General features: G+C 41.6%; 2 protein-coding genes across 3 annotated transcripts; both read right to left on the bottom strand.

Moving 5' to 3' along the window:
- Positions 1–11817: 11817 nt before the first annotated feature.
- On the bottom strand, positions 11818–15959 carry LOC116264937 (pectinesterase-like). The gene is made up of 3 exons (XM_031645400.2): positions 14957–15959; positions 14453–14717; positions 11818–12679 (listed from the first exon to the last, which is right to left on the bottom strand). Exons 1-3 carry the CDS (start codon positions 15800–15802, stop codon positions 11988–11990), a joined length of 1803 nt encoding a protein of 600 aa, XP_031501260.1. The 5' UTR covers positions 15803–15959; the 3' UTR covers positions 11818–11987.
- Positions 15960–21229: 5270 nt separating this feature from the next.
- Positions 21230–26125, bottom strand: LOC116264418 (uncharacterized). 2 transcript variants are annotated; one of them, XM_031644615.2, is made up of 6 exons: positions 24901–26121; positions 24536–24633; positions 24360–24384; positions 23913–24033; positions 23683–23817; positions 21230–21832 (listed from the first exon to the last, which is right to left on the bottom strand). In XM_031644615.2, the coding sequence occupies exons 1-6, from the start codon at positions 25433–25435 to the stop codon at positions 21628–21630; spliced, it is 1119 nt and encodes a 372-aa protein (XP_031500475.1). In that variant the 5' UTR covers positions 25436–26121; the 3' UTR covers positions 21230–21627. The 2 variants fall into 2 exon arrangements, with proteins under 2 accessions (XP_031500475.1, XP_031500477.1); XM_031644617.2 differs by having other exon boundaries at positions 21654–21818; positions 24901–26125.
- Between the last annotated feature and the right edge of the window lie 1818 nt (positions 26126–27943).

The raw sequence follows: 27943 nt of genomic DNA, 5'->3' as shown, positions 1-27943 counted from the left end.
TTATGTGGCATTAAATCCTCGGTTTTTTTTTTTTCCATCCATACTGAGACTAGTAGTCCAAGTGGTAATTTATGTCGAGAGAAATATTTCATGTATGGAAGTTTTAACCACCTCTAATCAATACGTTTTAATTTTCTATTATATATATATGTATATATATTGAAATCAGGCAGCTGTCGAATGTTGCAGGATAATTAAAATATTTAAAAATGCTCACTAAAACCTTCATTCATTGGAAGTACATAACTTTTAAATATTTAACCATCCAACAAAATTCCCTTCAACTTTCCTCTCTCTCTCTCTCTCTCTCTCTCTATATATATATATATATATATATATATATATATATATATATATATATATGTAGCTCTTGCATCCTCAAAATAGAGTTGTTTTGAGGGTTGTACATGCTTACTGAGAATCTTTAGGTGGTGTTCATTCTTGATCCTTGCTGTGTTCTTTGGTTTATTATAATGCGGAAGCACACAAGTCATATGCAGCATTCGCGGATGGCAGGAAAACGAAGCCTCATTGATTGTTTACACGTGATGAGACGCATTCGTGGACCCTTCGAGGGGCTCATTTGAGTAGAGAAGTTGGATGAAACTTGTTAAAGAATTAAGCTGTTCACGGTTGCCGAAGTGGGCCGATGCGCCTCTTCTTTTTCTCCCCCCTCATTTTCAATTTATTGTCTTTTCGGTTTTTTAATGTTATCCCATATATGGGCAAGGCTGTTCATCTGATGTCCGCAGATTGCCATATGCAAAATGGTGGAGAAATATTTCTTCAATTCAATGCTGTCAGAAGTGGCGCGCGTGCACTATACAAATATGAGGATTCTTCGAGTTGTTTTTGGAAGATCTAACCATGAGGATATGTACTGGGTAAGTTAACAAAAAAAGAAACCATGATTTCTCAACGAATTCACCAACATTTTTCAAAAAAAAAAATGGTGCGTTTTCTTTTTTCTTGCTTTGGTATCTCAAAACAATCAGCGCGTGAATTGTCTGAGTTGTGGGAATAAAATTTATAACGAACCATGGTTCTTTAATGGAGGCACCGCCAATTTTTTCAAAAAATAGTGTTCCTTCTTCTTTTTTGGTATATCTACGAACATGCACATTTGTGCTGTTAGACTTTGTTAAAAAACAACAAGTACTTTTACATGGCATTTACCAAGCCGCATTGGACGATGAGTGGAAGGCTGGGATATTTGACACGAGCTACTGACGGTTTTCACCACATTTGAAGTTTGCCGGAGAGGAGGAACTCGTGAGCTTGGCGCAGGGCAGCTTTCTTAATTAGTGTAACGACATCACAAAATGCATTACATATATAATATAAGCAGAAAGAGAGAGAGAGAGAGAGAGAGAGAGAGAGGTGATCCTACCAGTCAGGAAGGTTTCCCTCCCATCAAGGCTGGCTGGTTGATGGTTTTTATCGGGTGACATTTTTTCACACGTGTACAATGCTGTGAAAAGCCAGAATATTCCTCAGACCGACTTTAGCTGGTGGAATCTATATATACAATGAGTTGGTTCCATATAGGGAATAATTTCCAATTGGAGTTTTGATTACTTGTTAAAATATTGTTGTGTAATTTATGTTGTTTGATTGTTAAGTTGTTGTTAGGAAGCAGAGTCCCCGAGAAATAAACTGCGTCAATGCAGATCTTGACCTTTTAATTTGAATTTGAAGAACTCAACGACCCCATTTAATGTCTAACCAAGTGGATTGTGTTGGTGTTCTCGTGCAATGTCTAATTGGGTAGAGGTTGATCCGTCGTTGCCTCCGGACCGACTCAATGTTGGGGCACACCAGGCGGGGCCCTCGAGCGGCGCCTGCACATGGCTTGCACCACCAATAATATTTCTTTTCCTGCTTTCCTCAACTATCAGGCATTTCGTTTTTGTCCTTAGCCTTTCATGGAAGAAGAAGGCATTATATTGGAAGAAGTCGCTTCTGAGAACAGTCCTAGAGGGGACGATGCCGCCATCCGGACACACCCATTGATTTTGCCAGCCGGACGGGAAATTTAATTTGCTTTTAAGTTCTGAATCACTGGAATTGCGTCGCGTACAGAGAGGACCTCTCTTCATCATTAAAGGGCGCCGGCCCGGTGGGCCTGAATCTGATCCACTCTGACAATTGAGTAGAAGAAGCGGAGTGTGCGATCTGGCGATGTTAAGGCGACGTGAAGCGAGGATCATGAGAAAGGGAAACTCAAATTTTTGCATGAAACTAAATTACAGCTTGCCTTGTTAAATGCACATAATTGATAGATAGCACGAGTCAACGGAGGAGCGCGAGCTGGTGGTGATGACTCAATTGCAGCAGCAATCAATTTGAGTTATGACTCACAGGGCAGCAGCAACCACGAAAAAGGAACAACCGCGGTGGAGAACTCACGACCTACTCCTCCTCATTGGCCATGCAGTCGCCGACATTGAACTTTGCCGCTTCACCAATCTTAGCACGGCCAAAGATTGGCTACTAACTCTCTGGCAGAGCATATATATTCTATTTCGTCGAGAATGGGAACAACTTACCATGCCTATGGGCTATGACCCTTTTAAGGGATCGTATTTCTTTGATTTTCAGACCACGCAGTTTAAATGGGCAGAGCTACCATTACGTACATCGCAATGTATCTAGTAATAACGGCGATCCACTCAATGTCAGTTTCCAGGCAATAATGCCTCATTTTATCATTGCGGTTTATTATTCGTCCATAAGGGCTTGGAGGCAATTATAATATATGCGATCGATTACAAGTTTCTTTTTTAAATATTCCGTCTCATTTAATTTAGCCGTTGACCCTCTTAACTCTTCGTATCAATGATTATAAGCGACCACTCTTGGGATGTAGGTGTAGACGACAAGCAGTTGGCTTCTTCTGTGTCTTAAGTCTGATCCGGATTCTCTCAAAATTGATCACACGTTCAGGATTGCATGACAAAATTCATCCACCAACACTTGTTTGTACTACAAAATTCTTCCTTCTTATTTGTGCAAATGATAAATTAAGTTTTCAACTGCACTCATCTCACTTTATTTCTTCATAATAAATTAATATACTTCTATAAACTGGACAACTTCAACCACTGCTTTAGGACAAATAAAAAAGGGATAGCTAGAATTACCAGTGGCGACAAAAACAAATGGATTTGCTGATTGCATATTAGCCAGGAGACGTTTGAAGAATAAATGGATTGGTAACAAGTGAACGTGCTTCACTAATACGGATGGGGCAATTGCGTTCATGCCCGTACTTTGTAAAGCAACCTTCATATGCGGCAATTACATTCACAAGATGACACACTTTTCTATCCATTTAGTGGTTTGGGCAGGCATAACCAAGTGTGATGTTGGCGGAGGATGAAGCAAAGCCCATTGCTATCATCATCTTTGTCTGCTCGGCAACGCCCTTACTCCCCCTCTTAAAAGTCTTATCTAACAAAACCATGTGCAAATTAATGCCCCCATGTTCAGATTCTCTACAACAACGACTTATCGTAAACCAACCCACCCGGCCTCATTAAATCAATGCTCCACCAACAACAAGCCTTTTAGAGGTCAAACTGAGTATGGTTGAGTACACATCTGTGTGTGTGTGTATAAGGCCGTCCACTCAGCGGCTTCATTTTATTTAAATCTTGTTATGTTTTTTTTAAGTTAAACACTAAAAGCGGGGCGGGCAAGCTCTACCGAGGCATCCCACACTAGAGCAAGGGGAGACCAAAGCTACAGTGTTTTAGTGAGATGTTGTCGCCTTCCCTCAAATACTTCTGAGGGCGCCACTTAACTCGCTATCTTAGTATCTGGCGGGGCTGGGCCGGGTTGTTGGTGGGTACCCAATTGATAATTTATCGGCCGTTTTGAGTGGGTTTGATAAAAGTTTTTAATATTTATTTTATTAATTTTATATATAATTATAATATTTTATTTACATTAATTATATTTATATATTATTTTACATTAAAAAATATATATTAATTAATTTAATCAAACCCAGCTCAGTATTACTTCTTAGGCTAAACTCAAACCCAGATTTCAAGTGTCAAACCGACCAAGCTAGATTACATTAAGACTCCTACGAAATGACTCGTTCCCAGCAGGCCATTTGTCTATTGGTGTATGTCATCCTATATAACCCACCTTTGATTTTCTTGGGCAGCTTTCCTTTTTTCCTGTCACTTTGCCTCTTCCTCAAATTCTCCCTTTCCTCTCCCCCATTTCTTCCCCTCTTCTATACCACCGTGACGGTGCCTCTCCAACGAAGCTGCTATTGCTCGAAGGTTGCTGCAGCCCTTCCGGGTGGTGAGTCTCTCCTTCTCTCTTCGGTCCCTTTCTGATGGTGGTTGCTCTCTGCTTCCCCAACCAACTGCTGGTGAGGAACTTGCAGCCATCACAGGTGGTGTCACAGCCATAGATGCACCGTGAACCCTATTATAAACCCAACAAGAATCCACGATGGACATAACTACTAGTTTTTGCCGTAACCATGCTAATGTCACTTCTTTGCCAACACTACCACCAATCCCGTTGTACAACCTCAAATACCCAAAAAAAGCTTTTAACTTTACAACCTCCTTGCTGCAGTTTGGTGTAGTTACGAATTTTCCTTGCTGCAGTTTGATGTAGCAGTCGTGATAACTATCATGATAACTAATCAAGTCATTGCACAAGTGGATGGATCTATGGGGTGCCAAATCAAGCCCATTAGTGACAACATTATTGCACATGCTTTTACCACGATGTTTAATCTCAACTCCAGTATTTGCTATCTAAATTCTGATACTAGTTTTATTATTATGAAATTTATTTTAGTGAGGTTCAAATGAGTTGTCCTAGGCCGCTCCTTTTCTTCAAGAGCGCAGGTACTTGATGGACCAAGATTGTCTGCTTGGGTAGAAAATAGTTGGATCCACTTGATTCATGGGATTGTCTATCTGAGTGCTCAATTTCACCAATTTTTTGGCATATTTCATTTATTTGGTAAGGAGTTATTTTTTATACTAGAATAATGCCCTTCAGTACGATATTTTTATTTGTCTTTCGTGTATATGTATTTTCACTTTTCCTTTGGATTTTTATATATTTTTATGTATTAAAGACTTGGTCTGCGCAAGGGGAGGGAAGAATAATACATTTGTAAAGTAGTAATCTCACCATACTTAGCTGAGGCTAAAACAAGTTTTCATATCTCCATGTTAAAGACTGAGGGATGCAAGGAGACAAGGACAACTGACACATACCATCTTATATTTCATCCTTTCCTTCTTCTCTCAAGAGTTCATTAATGAAGATAATTGAAAAATTTTTCGGGTATAATACGCCAAAGTTGTATATATGGGAAATAAAACGGAAATATCTTGGTGAATAAAAAATTTAAAATATTTAATAAATCTTAAAAATTATAAGAAAAACAAAATTAATAAAAAATGAAAAAACAGCAAAAAATGGATATAATACGTAAAAAATGGGTATTATATAGTTATTATACGTGTTTTTTATTTTTTGATATTTTTTTGACGTTTTATTCGGCTGACTAATTTTTCACGTTTTATACGCATTTTTTTTAATAAAACACGTTTTTTTGGCTTGCTCAACACAAGGCAAGGAGAGAAGAGCGCATCTGTAAAGTAAAAAGCTCACTACGCTTAGCTGAAGCTTAAGCACACTTTCAATCTCCATGGAATGAGTGACTGAAGTTAAGGACTAAGGGATGCAATGAGATAAGGACAACTGACACATAAGGTCATATATTTCATCATTCTTTTCTTCTCCCAAGAGTTCATTAATGAAGACAACTGAGGAATTTCTCGAGTATAATACGACAAAGTTATATATCTTGGGAATAAAACAGGAATATCTCGACGAATTTTTAAAAAATTTAAAACATTTAATAAATCTTGAAAATTATAAGAAAAATAAAAATTAATAAAAAATAAAAAACAGCAAAAATGAGAAAAATGGTTATAATATGTATAATATGAGTGTTATACGGATATTATATGTGTTTATTTTTGACGTTTTTTCATGTTTTATACGATTGACTTATTTTTCACATTTCATACGCATTTTTTCGAAGAAAACACTTTTTTGTGACAATGGTTTTAACTCATGAGGCCTGTTTATCCTTCTGCCATTAATGCTTGCCAAATCTTGTGTAGGAGCAGTTCATGTTCAAACCATGGGAGTGATTGCGTAGTAGTAGGGAGCGAGAGCGTGGGAGGAGGTGAGCGATAGAGCGTGGGAGGGGCGCAGTCGCAGGAGGAGGCTCCGTGGGGGGTCCTTCCCCATGGGAGCGAGCGTGGAGGTGGTGAGCGAGAGAGCGTGGGAGGGGGTCGCGATGGCAGGAGGAGGCTCCGTGGGGGTCCTTCCCCACGGGAGCGAGCGTGAGGAGTCAAGGCGAGCGAGCGTGAGGAGGAGGAGGAGGATAGTGGAGGCAGGGGTGACTCCGTGGGGGTCTTTCCCCGGCGGTGGGCTTCCAGAGATGGAGATGGAGCAGGAGGTGGCGCCTGCGCTGACCGGCTTTGCACCTATGGAAGAGGGGATTCTGCTGATTGGGGACTCTAGCTGCATTACAGGTAAGTCTCCTCTTCAATTTCCTATATCGGTTAAAGATAGGGTAGATCTTGTGCCTCCTCTTCTACCCTCCTCTGGTAATGGGGAATCTGAGGGGCAGATGATTGGAGGTGAAGCGGTCTCTGCAATTGGGGACAGGAAATCTCCGGTAGAGAATGCTTGCTGCGAAGAGGGAAAAAGTAGCCAGGGTGAGGCAGTGGGTGATCCAGCCACATTTGGCAGTGTGGGTAGAAGAGGGCTTTCTCAGCCTCCATCTTGGGCGGACCGTGTTGCAGGGCGTGGTTCTGCCCGTGAAGAGGATCTGCCTCCCTTAAAAGTTATTCTCGGTAAGGGTCTGCCAAGAATAGTAGTGACTGAGCAAGACCTCCAAAGCATGACACAACCCTTTCAGTGGTCGGCAATTTGTTATTTCATGGGTTCAACATCTAAAGTCAGTGGGAACATCTCTAAGCTCATCTCTCATCTGCTTACACAATGGATGGGGAGAATATCTCCTCAAATCTCCCTTCTTAATAAAGGGGATTTTCTAATTCGCATAACTAGCGAAGAAGAACTCAACTTGGTATTGAAAAAACGAGTTTGGAAAGTGGGTGGTAGGGTTCTGGTGGCTGTCAGATGGAGTCCTAGCCAACCACTTGAGATTAATCCTAGCACTACCACTCCTTTGTGGGTGAGGCTACCAGGTCTTCCACCATTTTTTGTCAACGAGAGGCCAGAAAAGTTGCCTCAGAAGTCAGAGCAGGAAAGTTCTGCCCCTCTTCGTGCATCCAGAGGAAAAAGAGGCAAAATCAAATTGCCTAATTCAGCAAAAGATCAAAACAATAGTCACATATCCCCTAAGCTCCTCCCCAATCCTTTCGCCTCCAAGCCTCCTGATGTGTAGGACTTCCCTTTTGATGTCCCTCCAGGGTTTTCCTTTTCTTCTTCTAGCCAACCGGGGCAAGATGGAGTTGTCAGTCCTTCGAGTAAACTTGGCGCTACTGAGGAATCCACGTCATAGGCATTCAATTTAAGTCGTGATGCTAAACACATAAGACGGGGGAGGGGAAGCTGGGGGAGCAAAGGTCGGAACATCGCAAAGGACACATCTAACTTTAATCTACTCCTGCATGAAGACCTTGAACGAGTGGGCAGCAAACATAAAAGGACTTGCTATGGAAACTTTTCGCTGGATTTTGTCCTAAACCTCCAGGTTCAACCCCTAGAGAGCCCTATGGGGGAGTTTAAGGAGGGTGAGAAGCCCATACCAGATTTTCTTCCATGAATTTCATGCCATGGAATGTAAGAGGTTTGGTTAGAAGGGAGGCTAACCTAGAACTCTCGTCTCTCCTAAAAGATTTCTCCCCTGGTTGGTTTTGCTTGATCGACACAATGCTCTCTATTAAGATTGAGCCACAGGATTGTGGCTGAAGCTTGGTCTCACCATGATTTGGGCTGCCCCCTAATTAGGGTTATCACAAAGCTTGAAAGAGTAAGGAAAGATTTATCTAGATGGTACAAACACCAGGTTGGGGACGTGGCTCTTCACATCGACAACCTAAAGCAGTCGCTTGAGGACACCCAAATCAGATGCGAAGCGGGAGACAGTTCTGCGGCGCCGATGGAAATGTTGCTTAGGCAAGAGTTGTCGGCTGCACTCTTGGAAGAAGAAAGTCAGTGGAGACAAAAGGCTAGGATTAAATGGCTCCGAGAGGGAGACGGTAATACGGCATTTTTTCAAAGAGTGGTGAAAGGGCGTCATATCAAAAACCAAATCCTCACAATGGTAGAAGGTGGCTTGGAGTATGAGGAACAAGATATGATTCAACAAAAATGTTTCAACTATTTTTCTAGTCTCCTTGGCACTATGGATGGCTCGGTGATATTCTTCTATGTTTAAGGGATGGAGAGGTCGTGTCAGAGACTGAAAACCAAAGTCTATTTAAACCAGTCACTAGAGAGGAAGTGAAACAAGTGGTTTTCGAGTCTCACCCAGACAGCGCTCTGGGGCCGGATGGTTTCCCTGCCACTTTCTTTAGATCTCGTTGGAATATAGTGTTAGACGATATTTTTGAGGTTATGCGTAGCTTTATGAATTCAGGAAGGCTTGTCAAAAAGATTAACAGATCTATAATAGCTCTTATTCCAAAACGTGAGAGCGCCAGAAGGGTCACCGAGTTTCGTCCGATTGCGCTATGCAATTCTTTGTATAAATTCATGTCCAAATTACTGGCCAATAGGATGAAAAGCATACTCGCAAGGATTATTGGCAAGGAGCAGTCTGCGTTTATCTCGGGCAGGTCTATTTATTATGTTATTTTAGCCCATGAAGTTGTTCACTCGTTACAACCTTTAAAGAGGCCTTCTTGCTATTTAAATCTTTACTTGTCTAAAGCATATGATTTGGTTAATTGGAAATTCCTTGAAAATGCTTTGCTCAAGGTGGGTTTTTCAGTCGTGTGGGTTGTGCATGTTATGTCTTGTGTCACCTCTGCCGCTGCTTCAGTCTTGGTTAATGGGGTTCAAGGTGAGTATTTTTATCTTGTCCATGGGCTTTGCCAGGGAGATCCACTATCTCTTTATCTCTTCATTGCCATTATGGAAATTTTCAGGAGGGTTATCTTTGGGAGGATGGCAGACCCTTGTTTAGGTCCCCCCCCCTCCCCTCATACCTCGTGTGGGTCGTGTTCCCCCATTCCTTGCCTTCGCAGATGATGTACTCATTTTCAATGACATTTCTCATGCTTCAATAGACCAAGTGCAAGAAACTTTGCGGCTCCTTGTGACTAGTGCTGGTCTGAAGGTTAACTCCCAAAAATCTAACATTGATTTTTCTGATGCAGTGTCGGCTGAGGTAAAAGACAGGATTTGTGCCTCTCTTGGGTGGACTTGTGATACACTGCCTATGTCTTACCTTGGGCAGCCTTTGTTCACTGGTAAACTTAAGGATGAATGGTGTTAACTACTCATCAACAAGGTTGAAAAACGGCTTTTTTGGGGAAGTCGGTCACCCTCTCCTATGCTGGCCGACTATGCCTCCTCAAACACGTCCTTAGCAGCCTTATTGGCTTCTGATCGTCAGTCTTTTCCCTTCCTAAGAAGGTGTCTGACCTACTTGCTGCATCTATGGCTAATTTCTTATGGGGAGGGGACGAGAACTCTAGAGCTAAGCACCTTATTGCTTGGGACCAAGTTTGTAAACTTTACTCTGAGGGAGGTGTACGATTACCACGTCTCGAAGAATGGTCAAAGGCGTGCTAGGTAAAATGGTCTCTTTCCATCTGCGCTCATGATGTAAATTGGGCCAAATTTTGCCACAGGAAATACGTTACTCCTAGGAGTTTATGGGTCATTAAGCCCAAAGCGAAACAATATTGGTTTTTCAGAAACTGCATTATGTCCTGGTATCCTGTTAAGGGAAATGTTGTGTGGCATATTGGCATAGGTGAGATAAGCTATTGGTATGGTAATTGGGGAGGTCATGTTCTGGCTGATGCCCTCCTAGAAGAAGAACTTTTATTTCTACAAGAATCTAGAACAACGACTATCTAGTAAATTTTGGATTCTGATCTTTTCCTTGTTCCTCAATTCGACGCAGTTCTTCGTAGGCTTCACATGTCCAAACCTCAATTGGGAAGTGGTCTGGATCTTATTCATTATGATGGAAGGCCTGCCCTTGAAGCTAAGGTGAGAGATACCTGAGAGGATATTAGAGAGAAGTGGCTCATGGAAACTTGGAGGGAACTCATTTGGAACAAAGATGTTCATCATCGGGGCCGTTGGTTCACTTACATTGCTTTAAATGGTCGTCTTCCTACTCAAGATAGACAAAAGAAGATGGGACTTTCCCTACCAAATAGATGTCCTATTTGCACTGTTGCTGAAGAATCAAATGGGCATGTGTTGCTGGAATGCCGCCTTGCTAGGAAAATATGGAATTTGGTCTCTAAAAAAATTTGGAAAGAAAATTTTGGGAGGAAGAAATATCATTGATGAATTAAAGCGTTGGTACAGTTGTAGCTTCAAGAGAGGTTGGGTCACTCAATGTTGGAGGATTTGCCTTCAAACTGTAATTTGGAGTATATGGAAGTGGAGAAACAAGAGATTTCACGGGGGAGATAGCAGATCCGTAGATTTCATGAGCTAGCAGACATGGTTGGATTGTGTCAATAGCTTTGCTGCCCTCCTTGATAGCCGACCGGAGGAACTTTTGGAAATACGGTTTTGGACTAGTTTTGGCATTCTTTTGGACAAAGGGCTAACCACTCATCCTAACCATGGAACTAACCAAATAGCATCTAGGAAATCTAATGGTGCTTGCTGGGTTATGGTTAGGGTAAATGGAGTCAAAGATGATTTTGACGTTGATAATCCTTTCTGTCGTAGATCGATATCTCCTTTCCCTGAGACAAAAATGTTAGCTTGGACGCTTCTTCATTTTGACTTCAATTGTTGTTCACTCATTATCATCAGTGCTAACAACAGGAAATGGAAACTCTGGCTTAGTTCTCTTATTGTAGGTAGAGGGCGAAATGGAGCTCCTTCCCAAATCGTGGTTAACAAAGTTCAACTTTTCCGCATCACAAACGAAAATCCAGATGTGCATACTCTTTCATTGTTGCCATTAGTTTGAGGTTCATTGTTTTCTCTTGTGCAAGTTGCAACAATTTTTGTTAGTTCCCATGTAAATATTGTTTTTTGCAACTGTTGGATTAATAAAATTTATGGAGGAGTCCTCCAGCAAGTTTGATGCGAAAACCATGGGTGATATGGATAATTGATAAATTGATAAATCCACATCAGCCTATCATCTTAGGCTCGGATTTGTGAATTTGCCTGGACACGTGAGTCCAGCAAAAAGAGAAGAATATGGATAATTTATTTTCGCCATTTGACCTTCTAGAATGCTCGTCCATTCGCTTCTCTTGCGGAATGCTGCATAAATCCAAGTAGCTGCATGTAAATTTTGGAACATGGATATCGCATCTAACTAGTTAGTTTTATTTAAAACATTCATGATAATTTGTTCAATACTATAGTTTCCAAAGTTATCATCTCTCATCTATATCTATAATCATCCTCAAATATAAGGCAATGTCACCTTTTCTTGTGATACTTAACCTTTTTTCTTTTTAGCCACTTTGATGGTTAATTTTCAATTTTAAGCATAGGGTGATCGTGGTTAACTAAAAGTGAGCGAGGGATTTGGAAAACTTGAAAAGAGAAAGATGGTGGAGTTGAGATATATGCAATAAAATGGGGACTGGAAAAAAAATCTAGTATTTGTTATTCGCTGAATAGGAGGGAAGATAATTTCAGTCGATGCTTCCAGCGACATTTGATCGACAAATCAAGAAAAGTAAATAAATAGTTGAGAGAAGAAAAAAGGTGATTGCTGGAACTTCAGGAAATTGATTCTAAGAAAGATTGAGGGAGAAGGGGAGGCCCGTCGATCCCACCCAGCTGCCCCCTTGGAGGAAGTTGGCAACCGTAAACCTCTCCGCCTCGGAGCCGCTCATCACCCTGACCCCACTCCACTTGACCCTGTTCTGGGTGTTGGAACCAGGCCCCGTGTTCATGTACTCGCCGTAATACAGGGTGTTCAGCCCGGCGTCTCCGATCCACCTGTCCCAGCCCGCAGGGTCGATGACGGAGCCGATGTTCGATCTCATGACGACCACCCTGGAGTATGGCATCCAAGGTCGGCCGAGGAAAGTCCTCACCGGCGGGCTCACTGGCACAAGGTCCGAGGCCCCTCCGATTCTGCAGTTCTGAATGGAGAAGCCCGTGTTTTGGTTGGGGTCGCTCCTGGCCTGAGCCGTGATCTCGTTGCTTTGCCCGGAGATCGGCATCCTTGCCAAGATGTCGCAGTTTTGGAAGACGGCGGCGGCGTTCCCGAAGATGAAGTCGACGGTGCCCGTGATGGTGCAGTCACGGTAGAACTGGCGCATGGAGTAGGCATAGAGGGTGTCCTGATAACCAGAGATCTCGCACCTGTAGAAGGCAGAGAAGTCCGACCCGACGCGTAAGGCCACGGCCTGGCCCTTCGATGGACCTGCCGTGTTCTGGAAGGTGATGTCCCTCGCCACGAATCTATCGCCGAAGACACCTGCATGGCATCGATCCTTGTCGTATCATCAGTACTGGACAGCTCCAAATTCATACTTCCATTAACCAACTAAAACCCGTGAAAGTAATCGAAATCCCTGATTAAATAAAGAGTAGGCGGCGCAGGGTCCCCCTGTGTTGTGTTCTCGTGCTACGTACCTCTTTAAAACTAAGTTATGTTTGGATGGATGGAAGGAGAGGTAAATGAAGGGATGAAAGGAGAATAAGGAAAAGAGATGGGAATGAAATGGAAAAAAAAAGAAAGAGAAGAAATGAAAGGAAAGGAATGAACATAAGTTTCAATCCCTTCATGTTTGAAGGGATTTAAATTACATTAAAAATCATTTTCTTTCCCTTCATTTCCTTTTCTTTCCAAGTTCCTTTTTTTTATTAATTAGTCATACAAACCCAAAAAAAAGACCTTTCTTTTCATTCCTATCTCTTCCTGTCCCTCCATCCAAACAAGCTGTTAGTGTTTTTGGTTTTCTTTTAATCTACTCATTGCTTGATCAGTCAATCTTTCAGGCAAAATCCAACTGCATGAATGGTATAGATAATGGACGACGGGCGGGGGCTTCCTATCTTCACTATTCATTTAGCTCGTATCAGTTTGTTAATTAGTTTAAGCGAAGGAAAGGGACGAACGAATGTGGAGTCAGTCGGTGGTCAGCAAAAGCAACAACTGTACCGACTCTCCTGCTGACTGACTGACCCCCTTTGCGCGTAAAATTTGTCCATACTCATACCGAAAAGTACACAACCATGACTCCATCGCCCCAAATTCAAGCGATTTTCCAATCCTTATTTTTTAATATATATATCATTCACACCTAAAAGCACATAGACCTTACTTGCAACTTTGTCACTTGCCTTTCTTTCCAAGATATGCCATGCCAGATTGAAATATATAATGTAAGCAGCAACTAGTTACCTAACTCTAGAATCCTTTTTTTTTTCTTGACACCAACATTATTAATGTTGACTGTAGACTTCATGTACCTAACTTTGGCAAGGGATGGGATGTTCTTAGGCGTATAAATTTAAGAGGGTGATAAAATTTGTGAGGCTCCGATATTGTACAGCCATCTACCTACATGCATGAACAATCCCGGAAACATTAATTAAATTAGGTTAGTGAAACATTTCCTCCACCTCAATCCCTTCTCCTCGGGCTTTGGCCTTTCAGGTCGATCTAAGCTTTCTTAGGAGAAGTCCATGTTGAGTGGTGCGAACGAGCATCATACGTGGTGGCGCCTTTTTTCCTGTCTTAATTTAATCAGATAACATGGCCCCTCGGGAAAAGGAGTTCTCTCATCCTAAACTAAGTCCACGATCGCGTGGTGATCTCTCCATTTCCACTCCGTTTCCCTAATTAATAAATTCCCATGTTGGATTGAGCTATCCCACAGGGTGTGGTTGGTAGGAAGGAAATGCAAGTCAATATATAATCTCAAGCCAAGGGCCTTTCGTCATCCTCCTGTCTGAGCTCCCCCCTTAGGGCTTGCTGTTCAGTACTCGGATTCGTTCAGTTCGGAAAACACAACATATTAAACTAACTAAAGATATCTTCGGATCGGCAACCGTCCCTGCGCCCGGAACAGCCAAAAGCTAGAATGCAAGAAATGGCACCGGAAACGTCCAAGCAATAAGATGGACGTCGCGGTCCTTAGGCCGAAACCTTTCGTTCTAAAGACTATGTGCAGTCTCGTTTCGTAAGGAATAATGCGTGAGAGACACATGGTAATGATAGGAGGGGAAGAAAGGTGGTGCTTACCGAAGGTGGCAGAGCTGAAGGTGGTGCTTCCATCACTCACACTCCTGCTGCCCGTGATGGTCGTGGCTCCTCGCCCATCGCCGACAAGCATGATGTTTGTCTTCCTGGGCGGCACAACCACGTTCTCCCTGTAAACCCCAGCCTTCACCCTTATCACGTACCTCCGACCGCTCCCCTCTGGCGCTCTGTTGATCGCCTCCGTCACCGTCCTAACGTTCCCGCTCCCATCGGCAGCCACCACTATGTCGGCCGCTACAGCCCCATCCTGCCATGCATTCCGTTTCATTTTTCATCAGAAAATCAAGAGTAATTAAAGCCACAGCAAGTAAAACACGTTGGTTTTGTCATGAACTTTGCAATGCAAGGACCATTATATAGATGAATTTTTCGGTTCTCTCATGGTCTCACTAAATCATGAACAATTTGAAGTGGATTGCAGGACTAGTCGTTTAATTATGGAGGTAAATTTTTTGGAGGGATTTCGAAGGGCACAATTATTGGTACCTGCAACAGCTTCCTATCACCGGCCGGCATCCAGTTGGGGAAACCGCCCTCGACCTTGAAGGGGCTGGCTGACCCCAAGAGCCTTCTGCGTCGGCCAAGAAGCTGCTGCTGCTTCATGGCGAGGTCCGAGTTGGTCATGTTGGTGACCATTGCCAGGGAATTGCTGACCATGCGGTATACGTGGTCCGCCCCTTTCTTGATTGATTTCTGTCGGGGGAAGTCAGGATGGCCGGTATGGTTGAGGGGCGAGAAACCCTCGAGGCATGCGTCCTGGTTAGTCATTGCCGCACTGAGGAGGATCTTCAAGTCGCAAGCATGTTCCTCTATGGACTTGTTGCTGGGATACGTTCTTAATCTCTGTGCTGTGCAGTCTAGCTGTTCCAGTGTCTCGCTCATGAGATCGAGGCAGTCGCGGAGAGCAGTCTGAGAGCTGGGCGGTAGCCCTTTCGCCTCGGTCAGCTTCTGGAGTCGGAGGTAGGATCTTCCCACCGCTGTCGACGTCAGGTTCAAGGATGCGAATATCACATCCTTCTGGCAACTCATCTTCCATGAACCGGAGTAGCCCGTGAGGGATGACATGCAGAGGTCAGGATACCGCGTGTGTGCGCACGAAGACCTCACAACTGCATGTGCTGCTCGGGGCATCTTGGGGTTGAGGTGGACATGGTGGCCGTGGTGGTGGTGGTGGTGGTGGCCGTGCTTGGATGCGTAAGCATCACCTGCAGAGGCACCTACGACAAAGGAAATGGCAAGCAGGGCAACGAATAGGATGTTGCTAATCTTCTTGTACTGGCGGAAGACGGTGGCGAGGAAGGTGATTGGGGAAGGGTCTCTGCCAATTGCCATTTTGGTTTGAAGGTGGAGCTCAGAGAGGGCGGGTGGTGGGGACTTGTATATATAACTAGTGAGGAAAGTTTAATTCAATGGAATAGGGCGGTTGGTGGTTAAATGGTGGGGAAAAAAGAAAAGCTCCTGCCTGCCTGCCTTCCTTCAGGGTAGTAGCGGTTGTGATCGCCGCTGAAAATGAAAATTTCAGGCGCACTTCCTTTATAAAACCACACTACTAATTGTGTGGGTCGAACGTTGTCGCATATACGCCTGTATCTATATTTTTATAGGAAATAGTGCGCTAGTACTCTTAACATCAATTTCTCCTAATAGCGAATTTAGTTTGTACTCCAAATAAAAATGATGTCCTCCCCGTCTCTGTGTCGCCAAGTAGACAACAGATTTCCTTTTGACTTGTAAGAAAAGGAGCAACAATGCCTTCCCGGGGATGAAACGATTATAATTTTAAAATTTATCTGATGGGTTCCGTCCCAAACACAACTCACCAGTTGAAGCAGACATGAGTTTAACATGGAAATTAACTGATGGGCAACCCCGGCCCTCTCATGAAACGTTCTTCGGTCACTATCGAGCGTGGGCAAGGCCTTAATGCCTGATTTCTGCCCAGCCAGTGATTATACGACTCCAAGATCGACTGGCTTGGATGTCGAGCCGCCTAATCTCTTTTCTTCTTGTTTTTGGAAGTTGCAGACTTTGGTGAGGTTGATGACCGGTTAAACAGTGGATCACCGTCAGATCGTCAACTCTCTTTCCATTATAAAATGATTAACAGAGGAAGAATCAAGCAGTTCTTCCGATTAATGTCAGCCCTGCACCTAATCTCCTTTTCATAATTGAGAGTGGAAATTCTTTTTTCCTTATTGTGGGGGGTTGAACTTGAAGAATATGCCCACTGACATTGGAACGTAAGTGAATGAGAATGAGGTTGAACAGGCCTATTTCTAGTGCCCTCGGTCTTCCAGGACCACGGGCCACGCAGCCCAGGTGTTCCACCATCTTCGGTCACAGGTGTTTGTAGGTTTTTATAATTGATTGTCCGGCTTCCAACTTTATAAGTACGTATGAGAGGGAGCATGGAAACTGTGTATCTTTGGTCATGTTCATATATATACTTTTTATTTCTGATTATTAGTTAGGATTCGAATTCAGTAAAAAAGACCTCTCCTAATTTGAACTTACTAATCTTTGTTGAATATATTGACATTGAATTTTTCTTATTGGCTTTAGTTTCATCACTTAGGCAACACCTAAGTCAACCTTTTGTCTCCCAATGTTACCAACTTCAATGTTTTCATTTTTAAAATTGAGCTAAATTATTTTAAGTTATTATTTTAATTCATGAAATCAGATGGATATTGAATATGGGCTGATCACATATCAACCGGTACGTACTATCGGGTTGAAAACTGATACAATACTTGTTGCTTAAAAGCTGTTGATATATTTTACTAAGTTTTAGTACTTGGAACCATCATGCAGCGGAGTGGACTGTGGGGCAGCCGACCATACCCGTAGAAGTGCAAGGAAGAAGGAGCTGCAAACTAGGCAGCCACTACGACAAATTGTTTGTACCTTGGCCGCCCATCTTGAATGCACCAACCTCTTGCTTCCTTTGAATTAGAGCCTTCTTAATTTGATAGCGATGACTCTAAAAATCACCCGTCATATGTCACGAGGTTGTTATGGTAGGTATATATATAAGAATTATGAACACTAATTATTAGCAGCCGTTTGATCAATTTGGTTTTGTTGAATTTTTTTTTTTTTTTAAATGAATGATAAATTAGATTTGAATTTTAAAAAGTTCGCCCAATAAACTACCAATCAAGTTGATCAACTCAAAATACGGTTTCGATTATAATAATGGCTTCGTTGCTTTTTCTTTTACCGTCACTAACTCTGGCATTTCCGGGCAACTAAGTCAATTTACATGTTAGAATAATTTGGCCAATTTATTCTGTTAAAATAACCGGATGAGAGCTCTGCAATCTCGCAGCTGGCATTAAATTAGCTGAAGGTCCCCATTTTCAGCAAATTATATAATTTCCTCCAGCCTGTATAAAAACTAGAACTTCCAATCACTAAGCTGCAACTCGGTCGTCAAACTTTTTTCTTTTTTCTTTACATGCGCTGTCTGTCAATGAATTAGGCCTCAGTTTGGTCCATGGGGTTGTTGCGGCTTTTGTCCGCAGCACCACACCACATATGTATGGGGACAAAATCATTTTTTCACCAATTTCAATCTGAACGCAGAATGTAATGAAAAATAAAAATAAATAACTGGCCGCATCTCCATTGGAGCGCGACTGCAACTCTTATCTGTTTTACACATGGATCACCAACTCCTCTTTAGTTTAATATGTTGGTCTGGATAAAATTAGTACAAGCCTGTTCTGAATAATGCTTTTGGAAATGAAATTATGGTTTGATGAATTATTTTTTCTGTTTCTTATTTTCATTGGAACGTTAAATTGACGCAATTCAGAATTTGTTAGCAATTAAGTTGACTACATCTGTCAATTGTTGTGTCTTTACAACGACTTGATTGATCACATACATGGTTGTTGGAGCCAGATCAGCAGTTTATCAGATCATATGGTTGAAGTACGAAAGAGTATATTTATATATGTGTATACACATAAGAGAGAGAGAGAGAGAGAGAGAGACGAAGAGGCACTTCTTACACACGATTCGCTCTCTAGTCTAGAGTAGGTAGGCAGAAAAGTTTGCATGATTAAATGTGTTCATCGAGCAACCAAAAGGTAAATAAATTAGCTGCATGTTTAAATAACAAGGAGAGGAGTGCATAGGCAAATTAGGAAGGATTATGAATCCATTATTCTGTCTCTCTCTCCCTACAATGTGTTAGCAACGCGAGCAGTTAAATTCCTGGCTGTCTTCTTTTGGTGAATAATTCATATATCTTACCCACTCGATCCCAGCACCAATCTAATGTGTTTCAGTTACCTCACAAAGTCAATTAATTTTATAAAATCAGAAATGTGGCACCTGCTTCCCTTGTCTTGTCCTCGCCTGCTTTTCATCCCTAATATTCAAGTCAATGAAGCAGCAGGTAAAGAGCTATGCATGCGCAGAGGAGACGAGTGTTTTGAGACGAAACAAGCGCCTCTTCAATATCAACCCACTGCCTTGGGGCCCAAATTAGAGGAGGTATTGGTTGCCATCAACTTAACATAATTTGGGTTTGGTCACCGCCTTTGACCATGCGAGCAAGGATGGGACGGCAGCCCAGAAAGAAGGAGATGCTGTGCGCTTTAATTTCCACCACGCCGGCGGCACGCTGGGTTGGTTGCTAACTCCTCCCGCCCGCGACCCCTTGCTTACCTAATTGCAGTGAATGAACGTCACCTTACGCGGTATCATGGCGACATCTGCAGCGTCATCCTGCGCAACTCCTCTCTCTTCTCTTCTCTTCTCTTCTGCTGCGTTTCCGTTTTCACTTTTTTCTTAAAAACTATATATATATATATATATATATATATATATATATATATATATATATATATATATATATATATATATATATATATATATATATATATATATATATATATATATATATATATATATATATATATATATATATATATATATATATATATATATATATATATATGTGTGTGTGTGTGTGTGTGTTTGTTTCTATCGTAGATTTCAGATCTTTATTGTACTCAGGAATTTAAGGTTTCACTCTTCATTCAATCTTAAATCCAAACCATGGTTTGGTTTTTAACATGTGTACACGTCACACTGATGATATTATAAAGTATTATCTTTTTAATCAGATTTAAGATCCAAAGCTATAAAATGAAGCTGCTGGAATTTTACACAAACAGACAGCCTCCAAAGCTCACTAATCTCTCTCTCTCTCTCTCTCTCTTCCTTGACTGCCATGGCGGTGCAGCAACAAAGGTACCACTACTAAAGCACTGTCCTTTCTCATCTCTATCAAAGAACCACAACATTGCCCCAACCCGGAAAAAGCACAATTTTGAAAATATCATTTTTGAACCTTTCTTCGGCAACAGAAACCATTTTTGTGCTTGTTCCAGTAAGAGTCACAAAAAAAAACTTAAAAGGAAGGCTTTTGTTAATTTGAGAAATAAAAGGGGGTTGATTTATGTGTTTGGTGACTAACACAGGAGCCCGTTTTTCACCCCTTCACTGGCGGAGCATTTTGGTTTTTTCATACCAAATCATTTTTTTATTCCACTTTTGCCCTTATAGAGGAGGTTTTTCTGGTTTACCAATAAAAGTACTTTTATCATTTCCGAGCCCCCAACACCCAATCTCTTCGTATAACTTGTGCTTATAAAAAACATTGCCTGCAATTTAGAATTTTCTTATTTTAAGTTGTACAATAAAATATAATTTGGTAAAAGATGGCATTCGAAATTTACTACAATATTTCATATGGAGCAGTTTCACAATGCCCGAAAATTTTACAAAAGCCCGCTCAACTGAAGGGCCATTTACAAAAGACCGGTCAATCTCTTCCGTTCCACAAATAAGCGCCCAGCTTTCCATTCTGATTCATACAAGTGGCTTCAGTCATTAGCTGGACAAGTGTGCCCTTGCTGTCTTACGGACGCTTTTCTTCCCAAATGCAACTAAAGTTGTTTCTCCATGAGAGTCGCGTAGCAAAGTTGACACGTCTTTGGACGTTGAGTAGTCGGTGGCCTTTCGCTGAACTTGCTGAAGCAGACGGAGCTCCGGCTTGGTTCCCTAGAGTTGTTTATTAGACATTAAAACTTCAACTTGTGAAGAGAAGGCAACGTTGGTGAAGCAAATTAATATAATTCTTGGTAAAGTGGTTGGTGGAGACGCTGTATTCTGTGTAATTGCTCACAGATGATTGCTTGCTTTATCTTTTGCGGAAAAGAGGATGTGAGGAAGACATATGGGCTGCCTCCATCCTTCTCATCAAACACCAACCACCATGAAAAAAAAAAAGATACAAGCAGTTTAAAAACCAAGAAATGAGAAACATGTTGAGTCGGACAACACATATAGCTCAAACGACAGAAGGATGACATTTCACTTGTACTTAATTCAGGCGAATGGAAAAATTCCATAAAACCAAGGCATCATATTGATCGACGCTTTCTCCCCGCCGCTCCCGAGATGCCCACATTAACAGGCCACAAGCTCAACTTTTCCAATGGTCACCCACAACTATACAAACCCATGTCAGATTCACTTGCTCTTTCTAAATACAGTGGTCAGCAGACAGATTCACAAGAGTGTCAAGCTGCACATCCTAAATAAGCCTAAGTCTTGTCATTCCCCTTATGTTGCCTTAACCTTTCCAGACGTCAAAAGTATTCACAATTGGAATATACTCTAATTTTAAAAAATAAGCAAAAAACAAAGACCGCATTTCATTTGCCACTCTTTAGCACATAACAATAACATATAATGTTATCATTATTTACGTTATTTTTGTCACAATTGTCAATTCATTCATTAATTGAATCCATTGGAAACATTCGACGTCTATGCCCACTTGGTACAGCAAATAGGCAATAACGGAAACCAGGTTCCGGGACGGCATGCAAATGAAATGCCACCTTGTTAGCCCGGCCTATGCAGCTTTAGCACTGAGTCCATGATACTTGCACCATTTACATAACCTACAAGCGCCATTCGATCGCTCTTGCCTGCAAGTTTCTTCCATGTTCTGATTAGTCACGTACCTTTTCTACGCTTCCCTGTTTCTTACGGTGATGGTTGCATTTTCAGAGCATGGAGGCACTTGCCCAATCTTACTGGAAGGATAAAGAACAGAGCCCCTGCATAGATTAATCTAGCTGCCATGACAACAACTGCCCCTGGACCTCCTCCCAGTTGTAAACCTTTGTCACCAGAGGATGCAATGTGGCAGAGCCATTTTTGCACCATGGGTAGGCGTTCAGATAGTCAAACAGCAACACCTTGATTCCCTGTTCAGCACACTCAAGGGCGTACCGTGGATTGTCATCAATCAAAACATCTGCACCCAGAGACCTGCCAAGACGGCATCAGTATACTGGGGCAACATGCTCCTACGCATGTTACATGAGTACACGCACATAATATCAGACAAGTAAACAGGAAGAACTCAAGAAATCTTTGGACAACAGAAATTTCAATACGGAAGTGTCTGGGAACCCAATCACTTATTAGAAAGACAAATTTAAAATTGAGTGGAGTGAGCTCGAACTGTCTTAGATTTGAGTACACTCCATATTTGGTTCAAGTTCAGGTAACGATTCCAAGCTAGAAATATGTTAAGACCAAGCTCACTAAAAGCAAATGAACGTTTGAAATTTAGTCTGCATGCATAAGCTCCTGAGAGGCTTGTGTCACATAGTGACTATCTCTGTGCATGCACATGTGGATACACCAGCACAAGCACACCAACACAAAATAGTGTCCAGTACCAGTAGCCTGGCTGTAGAGTGCATACTCGGTGCATGTGTAACCAATATGCTAACGTCCTGCTTCGCAGACCTTGAACGTGAGTGCCAAACCCGGGGCCAAGCTCCGTCCATGACATCCAACAATTTGAGCAAAGATATAACTGTTCCAGCTCAACCTCAAGCCAAATAGTTACCGGTAGCCCTGCTTGAGGGAGAAATTACGGCCTCAACAAAAGGTTAAAGATGAAAGTCACATTTTCCACATTAGAGTGTGTTAATGTTGCAATCTATATTTTTTCCTCCAGTCTATTTATCAACCAAAGAAACATAATTGGAAGAAGAAGGGAAACTCGGATCCCAAACGAAAAATCACACTTTAACAATTTTAACTACCTCTTGAACAATTACGTTTTCCTTGGTCAGAAACGGCTCCTGCCTTCTTTCTCTATTATGGACAAGATGGCATCATCCACAGACACATTCTTTTCAAAACGAGTAACAACAGGGATTGTTAATATGGTTCAGGAATTGCAAATGATGGGATAACATGGTGGCCAAAACTATCTTCAGGGACAATGGTCATGGAGGCAAACATCATCCCCATTTGAAGTGTTCACACAGGATGCTGTTCAACATAAACTGAAATGGATAGATATAATAACCATATTATTTGCAAGTAAACCTAGGCCTTGAGTTTATATATGTTTTACTGTAGTTTACATGTAAGCTTGTTGTGTGGCTTGTACTGTGCACTATGCACCTTCTAGAAGGTCCCAGCAATGGTTAAAAACTTAAAATATTACAGTTGTACTAACAGTCTAATTCCACAGTTGCAAATAAACAACATAAGCCATCCCAGGTCCAAAAGCACACACTACATGCATCTTCTTCCCAAAGAAGAGTCAATTGATTAACTGAAGATCATTAAGCTAAAGCACACTTGACTGGAAAGCTGTATGACGTTGTCAAGAAAGCTCTTCAGCAAATGTGAGTTCTTAATGCATAGTGGATCAGTGCCAAAAGGTCATACTTTTGAAAAGCAACTATAAAATGTGCCCACATTGTTAATGAATTATCTTCAACACAAACTAAAGACCCATCCACGGCTGCAGTAGACAGCCTTGATGATTAGCAAAAACTAAATAGCCAACTAATGTAATCAACTTATTAGCTACATGTCTCTGTGCAAGAATTTATGTAGGTTCATCAAAACAGGAACATGTATAGCATAATTTCATGGTCTCTAGTTTATATGGCTTTCAGAAACAGTGCTGCTTTATGTTATAATTCTGCTATGCAAAATCACAAAGGAATCAGATTTTCGTGTGAATATTTTTATCCTAAGGTTATTTAAATTCCATGAGTAGCAAATAAATTTCTGATAGCCGCATTTTCAATGTCAGAAATCTAAATTTGCATGTCTAATAAAGGGATCCACAGAAGAGATATTTCCACCTGCAGATTTCTGATTTTGGCCTTGCCTTTCCATCCAGAGCAAAATGGTTGCCAAAGTGAACTTCCTGAAACAAGCCAGGGTAGTGCCTTTCTATCCATGCAAGTGTATGTTCCTTGATCACATTCTGGCGGGACCTTCATAAATGTTCAAGTTATGCACATCAAAATTAGCAATACAAGTTATCAACGGAAAGAGACACAACCATGTAACAATAGAACAAGCTACTTACGTTACAACTGCAAACTTGCAAACTTTTGACAAGTTAACAAGTGCTTGTTGAGCACCAGGAATAGGATGAATCCCAGCTTTGAAATATGAAGTCTTAAAGAACTCATGAACCCGAATACTAGCTGCCACATGAAAAAGTTTATTTTATCGGAATAAAGAAATTTATACGTGGATCAATCAGACGAGGATCGGTGAGTATATCCTTAAGAAATGGAGAGACAGTCAGCACCTCATAGTTCATCAGACATATTAAATAAATAAACTTTTGTTACACAAGAAGTCTCTTTGTATTACTTGTTATAGAAACTCCACAAAATGAACACGAGAGGTTAGAGACTTAGAGTCATGTTCACGTCCATAAAATTTGTTTATCAATAACGATTTAAATACAAAAAACAAAGAAGCTAACGAATCAAATCATTTAGGTAAGAGTGCCACAACTGCGTACCTTCGTTAGGCGAACAGTTCCATATCTGTCCAATCGCATGCAACCAACAGGAAGTGAGGCACTCGTAGAAACCAGAAAGAAGTATAGAAGATGATGTTACGAAATCATGGAGTTCCTATGAAGCGCTCATTTCTTTTAATGATATTCAAGAACAATTCAAAAACTTTACCATGTACCTTTGCAAACTCGTAGACATGATACTCGGAAACTGAATGACTCAAAGCGTATCGATCGGCAAGAAAAATGTTCAAAGCTGAAAGGAAACTACCTAAAACTGCACAAGGAATGAAAGTTTCACTCATCAGTTCAGCATAAGGAAACGAGAATTAGCAATATGAAAAGAAAAGATGTATCCCAAGAAAGAACACTGCTAATCGACCATCACGGGCAATCAACCACGAACACACAGCTTCCTACTCCTCCAGTGAAAGTGCAAAGCATTTGAACCGAAACTCTCAGATTGACGTCACTAATTTCAGTTCAAAGTTCAAATATGAAGTTCAGGAAACGAGATAGGTGAAAAGAATGAAAAGAAAGTTACCTTCGTCTAAATCAACCGCGACAACTATCTTCTCTGCAACCGGCCTCTCTAAAAATCTGGGACGGCCTCCGTGTTCGTAAGTTTCATTCCTATTCACCAGTTTCGCGCTCCCCGGGTTCCCAACTTTGAGAGAAGCACCTTGTAATCGTGCTAACCTAAAATCCGGATCCGCGGAAACTGAGCTCCAAGAAACGCCGAAATCACAAGCACCGTTGCCAAGAGAATCCAATGAACAACAAGAACTCAAAGCACAGTGGCGTCTTCCCTCTGGCCGCCAAATCCTGCCCAAGCAGGGAACACCCCCAGCTCTGCCGCACCGGACACCGTCCGCCAACCATTTGGAAACCCACCAACCATGGATTTTCACTCTGGAAGATCGCTTGCAACTCACTGCTGCATCCAAACGAACATGATACGTTCGCGGGGTGACATTCGAAGCATCGGCGCTCAAAGAATCGGTGAAGAGGAAAGAGCGGTTATGGTGATTCAGTGCCATGAGAAGGGAGAGAAAATGAGCTCTCTCCTTCTTAATCATGCCGACCCCCACATCCCAAAAACGACGATTCACTACTTGTTTCTCATGCTATACCTTGGCTTCCACAAAAAAAAAAGGAACCCAAATGAGGAACAAAGAGAAACTACGGGGAGACGGACATACAATAAAAGGGGTTGAGGATTGTAGAATACGAAGGAAACATTTGATCAAAACCGCACAATTGGAATCGGAGACCCAGAAAGAGCGATGAAACGAAATACAATAAAAGGGAGAAAGGGCGATCTGAAATAGAAAAGAAATACAACGAAAGGAAAGACAATGGAAAAGAACAGGTGACTAGCAGAGAGACGAAGCGAGAGAGAGAGAAAGAGAAGGAGTTGGGATTCCTTTCGTTTTTTTTTTTTTTTTTGGTTTTTTTGGTTTTTCTCTTTTTTTGGCGGGGGGGGAGGAGGATGGTTCAGGTCATGTGTCCCCTTTATTTCCCAACTTGGTTTCTTTTGAAGATTCTTCTTATTTATACACGGAGAAGCGGCAGAGAAGGGCCGTGAGAGGTGGTGGCTCTACGGCGGTGGCAATTTCATTATTGTGGTCGAGAACGAGGGAGGTCGGACGGGCGGAGGGAAGGCTCTCGAGATTCGGGGCATGCGGTTCGGGGTTTCCCAGGCAACAACCCTCACATTGGCCACACTGCGTTTCTGAGTCGCACTTGCCCGCCGCTAATGGTGGTCGAGTTCCGCACCCCTTCTAAAAATGATTAGGGATTGGGCACGTCTCCATTCATATTTCGTTGTCTAAAAAAATCGCTTAACGAGACAGTAGATTTGGGTGGCTTTGTTTTCCAAGACCTGGAACATCGAGATATGGATGAGTTGTGTTAGTTCTTCTTTCGGAAAGAGCATGGTTTGTTGCGTGACTCCTGGCCTCGCGTCGCCAAGGAGGCTCGTTGTCTTTCCAATAAAATAAAATTGTTTTAATTTTTGGCAATAAATTTCTCCTCTTCCCACCGTTGAAAGAAAGGATGCTGGGACGAGTACTCCCTGATTTTATTGCAAAAAAAAAAAAAAGAAAGAATCCAATAGCCGCAAGTTGTTTCTGTCAAATAGAAGCATGTAGTGCAATGTACACCGTTTTGATGTCATCACAATAAGGTTTCTATGTGGTCTTTTTGAAAATCCACACTAAAATTAGCACCGGAAAAAACATTGCCCCAAGTATCAAATATCTCTTCCTATAAAATCAACTACACTGTTTATACGGTTAAATAAGATTGCAACAATTTAAGATATTGATATTTCAAGGGTAATCTTACACAAGCTTGTACATAAGCCCTTTCTGGATCATTTCCATCTCCGACACATCATGCACACAGTTCGTCCACGAAGATAATTAATCATCACTCCCCTGGAACTAAAGCAGTAAGCACAAGGTACTTGGTGAATTAGTTGATGGGCCGTTAAAAGATTATCGCATCACACATCAACTGTGAAAGTCCAAAATATTTAGAATATGGCAATATTCCAGGCTCCAGCACTATTTTTGCCATAGTAGCTGCCTTTTTCCACCAGACCTACTCATACTTCCAGTCGAGAATTTAGCATTCTACCCACATCTGTCAAGAAAATGGGCATACGAAGGCAACAAAGCTACAGAACGTGCATTAATAAGTACTTTTGCTTGACTAATTATTGGAGACTCTTGCTAAACGATGCCACGGTTAAATTTCATCAAAACCATGGGAAAAAGGGAGTCATCATGGATGCGAAGGCCAGCCTCAGGTTTTCCTTTTCTGTGCAATTACAAAGGAGACGTGAGCAACGTCAAGTGATCAATAACTCGAAATTGAAGTCATTGATCCTGAGAAATCAGTAAGCGCTAGGCTTAAATGGCATACACATAAACAGACAGCGATAGGCGGCTTTCCAAGGACTTGGCAAAAATCCGCTACTGATTTTGTGTTTATTACATTTCAAAACGTTATCCGCAGACACATTCATAGACAATGATACGCCCACTTACCATGTCAAATTTTCACACAATCTTCATTTATAACAACCCACTTCCCACCTCCTTTGGATGATGAAAAACTTATCCATATAAAATTCTCGTTATGGCGAACAGTATGATTCTCAGGACAGGAACAGCGTCCTGATTCATATAGAGTCCTATATAGGTCTCAGCTTCCAAATCCCAGGATCTACAACGGATAGGGCATCTCACTTAGCTTTAAAATTCTCACTTAGTTCTTGCAACATAGAAAAAACCTGATCTAAGACAAGATCACAAGGATAGTGTTTAAGGTATGAATTAAAGTTTTTTTTTGGGTTTATGATATGAATTAAACCACATGAAAAAACACTTCAAAATTCGCACATGGATATAATTTTTTTTTTGTAGTGTTTGTGGCTTTCTGCACATTGCGTAATTAGCCATCATCGCTATATCTGAAAGGGCAGCTAGCACAGAGCTGCGCACCCGACAGCAGAGATGCATAAATGGAACCACGGGAGTAAAGTGTGAAATAGAACTGTCATAAGCAAATTTCTTTTA

This window comes from Nymphaea colorata, chromosome 11, assembly GCF_008831285.2.
Source record: "Nymphaea colorata isolate Beijing-Zhang1983 chromosome 11, ASM883128v2, whole genome shotgun sequence".
NCBI lineage: Eukaryota > Viridiplantae > Streptophyta > Magnoliopsida > Nymphaeales > Nymphaeaceae > Nymphaea > Nymphaea colorata.
This window is presented reverse-complemented; position numbering and strand designations above follow the sequence as displayed.

Excerpts from the sequence above, each read along its gene's own strand:
- LOC116264418 (XM_031644615.2), bottom strand. The coding sequence starts at position 25,435 with ATGATTAAGAAGGAGAGAGCTCATTTTCTCTCCCTTCTCATGGCACTG. Across the intron at positions 24,034-24,359 it reads GAACTGTTCGCCTAACGAAG|CTAGTATTCGGGTTCATGAG; the intron begins GTACGCAGTTGT and ends TTCATGTGGCAG. Across the intron at positions 23,818-23,912 it reads TGCAAGTTTGCAGTTGTAAC|GTCCCGCCAGAATGTGATCA; the intron begins GTAAGTAGCTTG and ends ACATTTATGAAG.
- LOC116264937 (XM_031645400.2), bottom strand. The coding sequence starts at position 15,802 with ATGGCAATTGGCAGAGACCCTTCCCCAATCACCTTCCTCGCCACCGTC. Across the intron at positions 14,718-14,956 it reads GTGATAGGAAGCTGTTGCAG|GATGGGGCTGTAGCGGCCGA; the intron begins GTACCAATAATT and ends AATGCATGGCAG. Across the intron at positions 12,680-14,452 it reads CTTCAGCTCTGCCACCTTCG|GTGTCTTCGGCGATAGATTC; the intron begins GTAAGCACCACC and ends GATGCCATGCAG.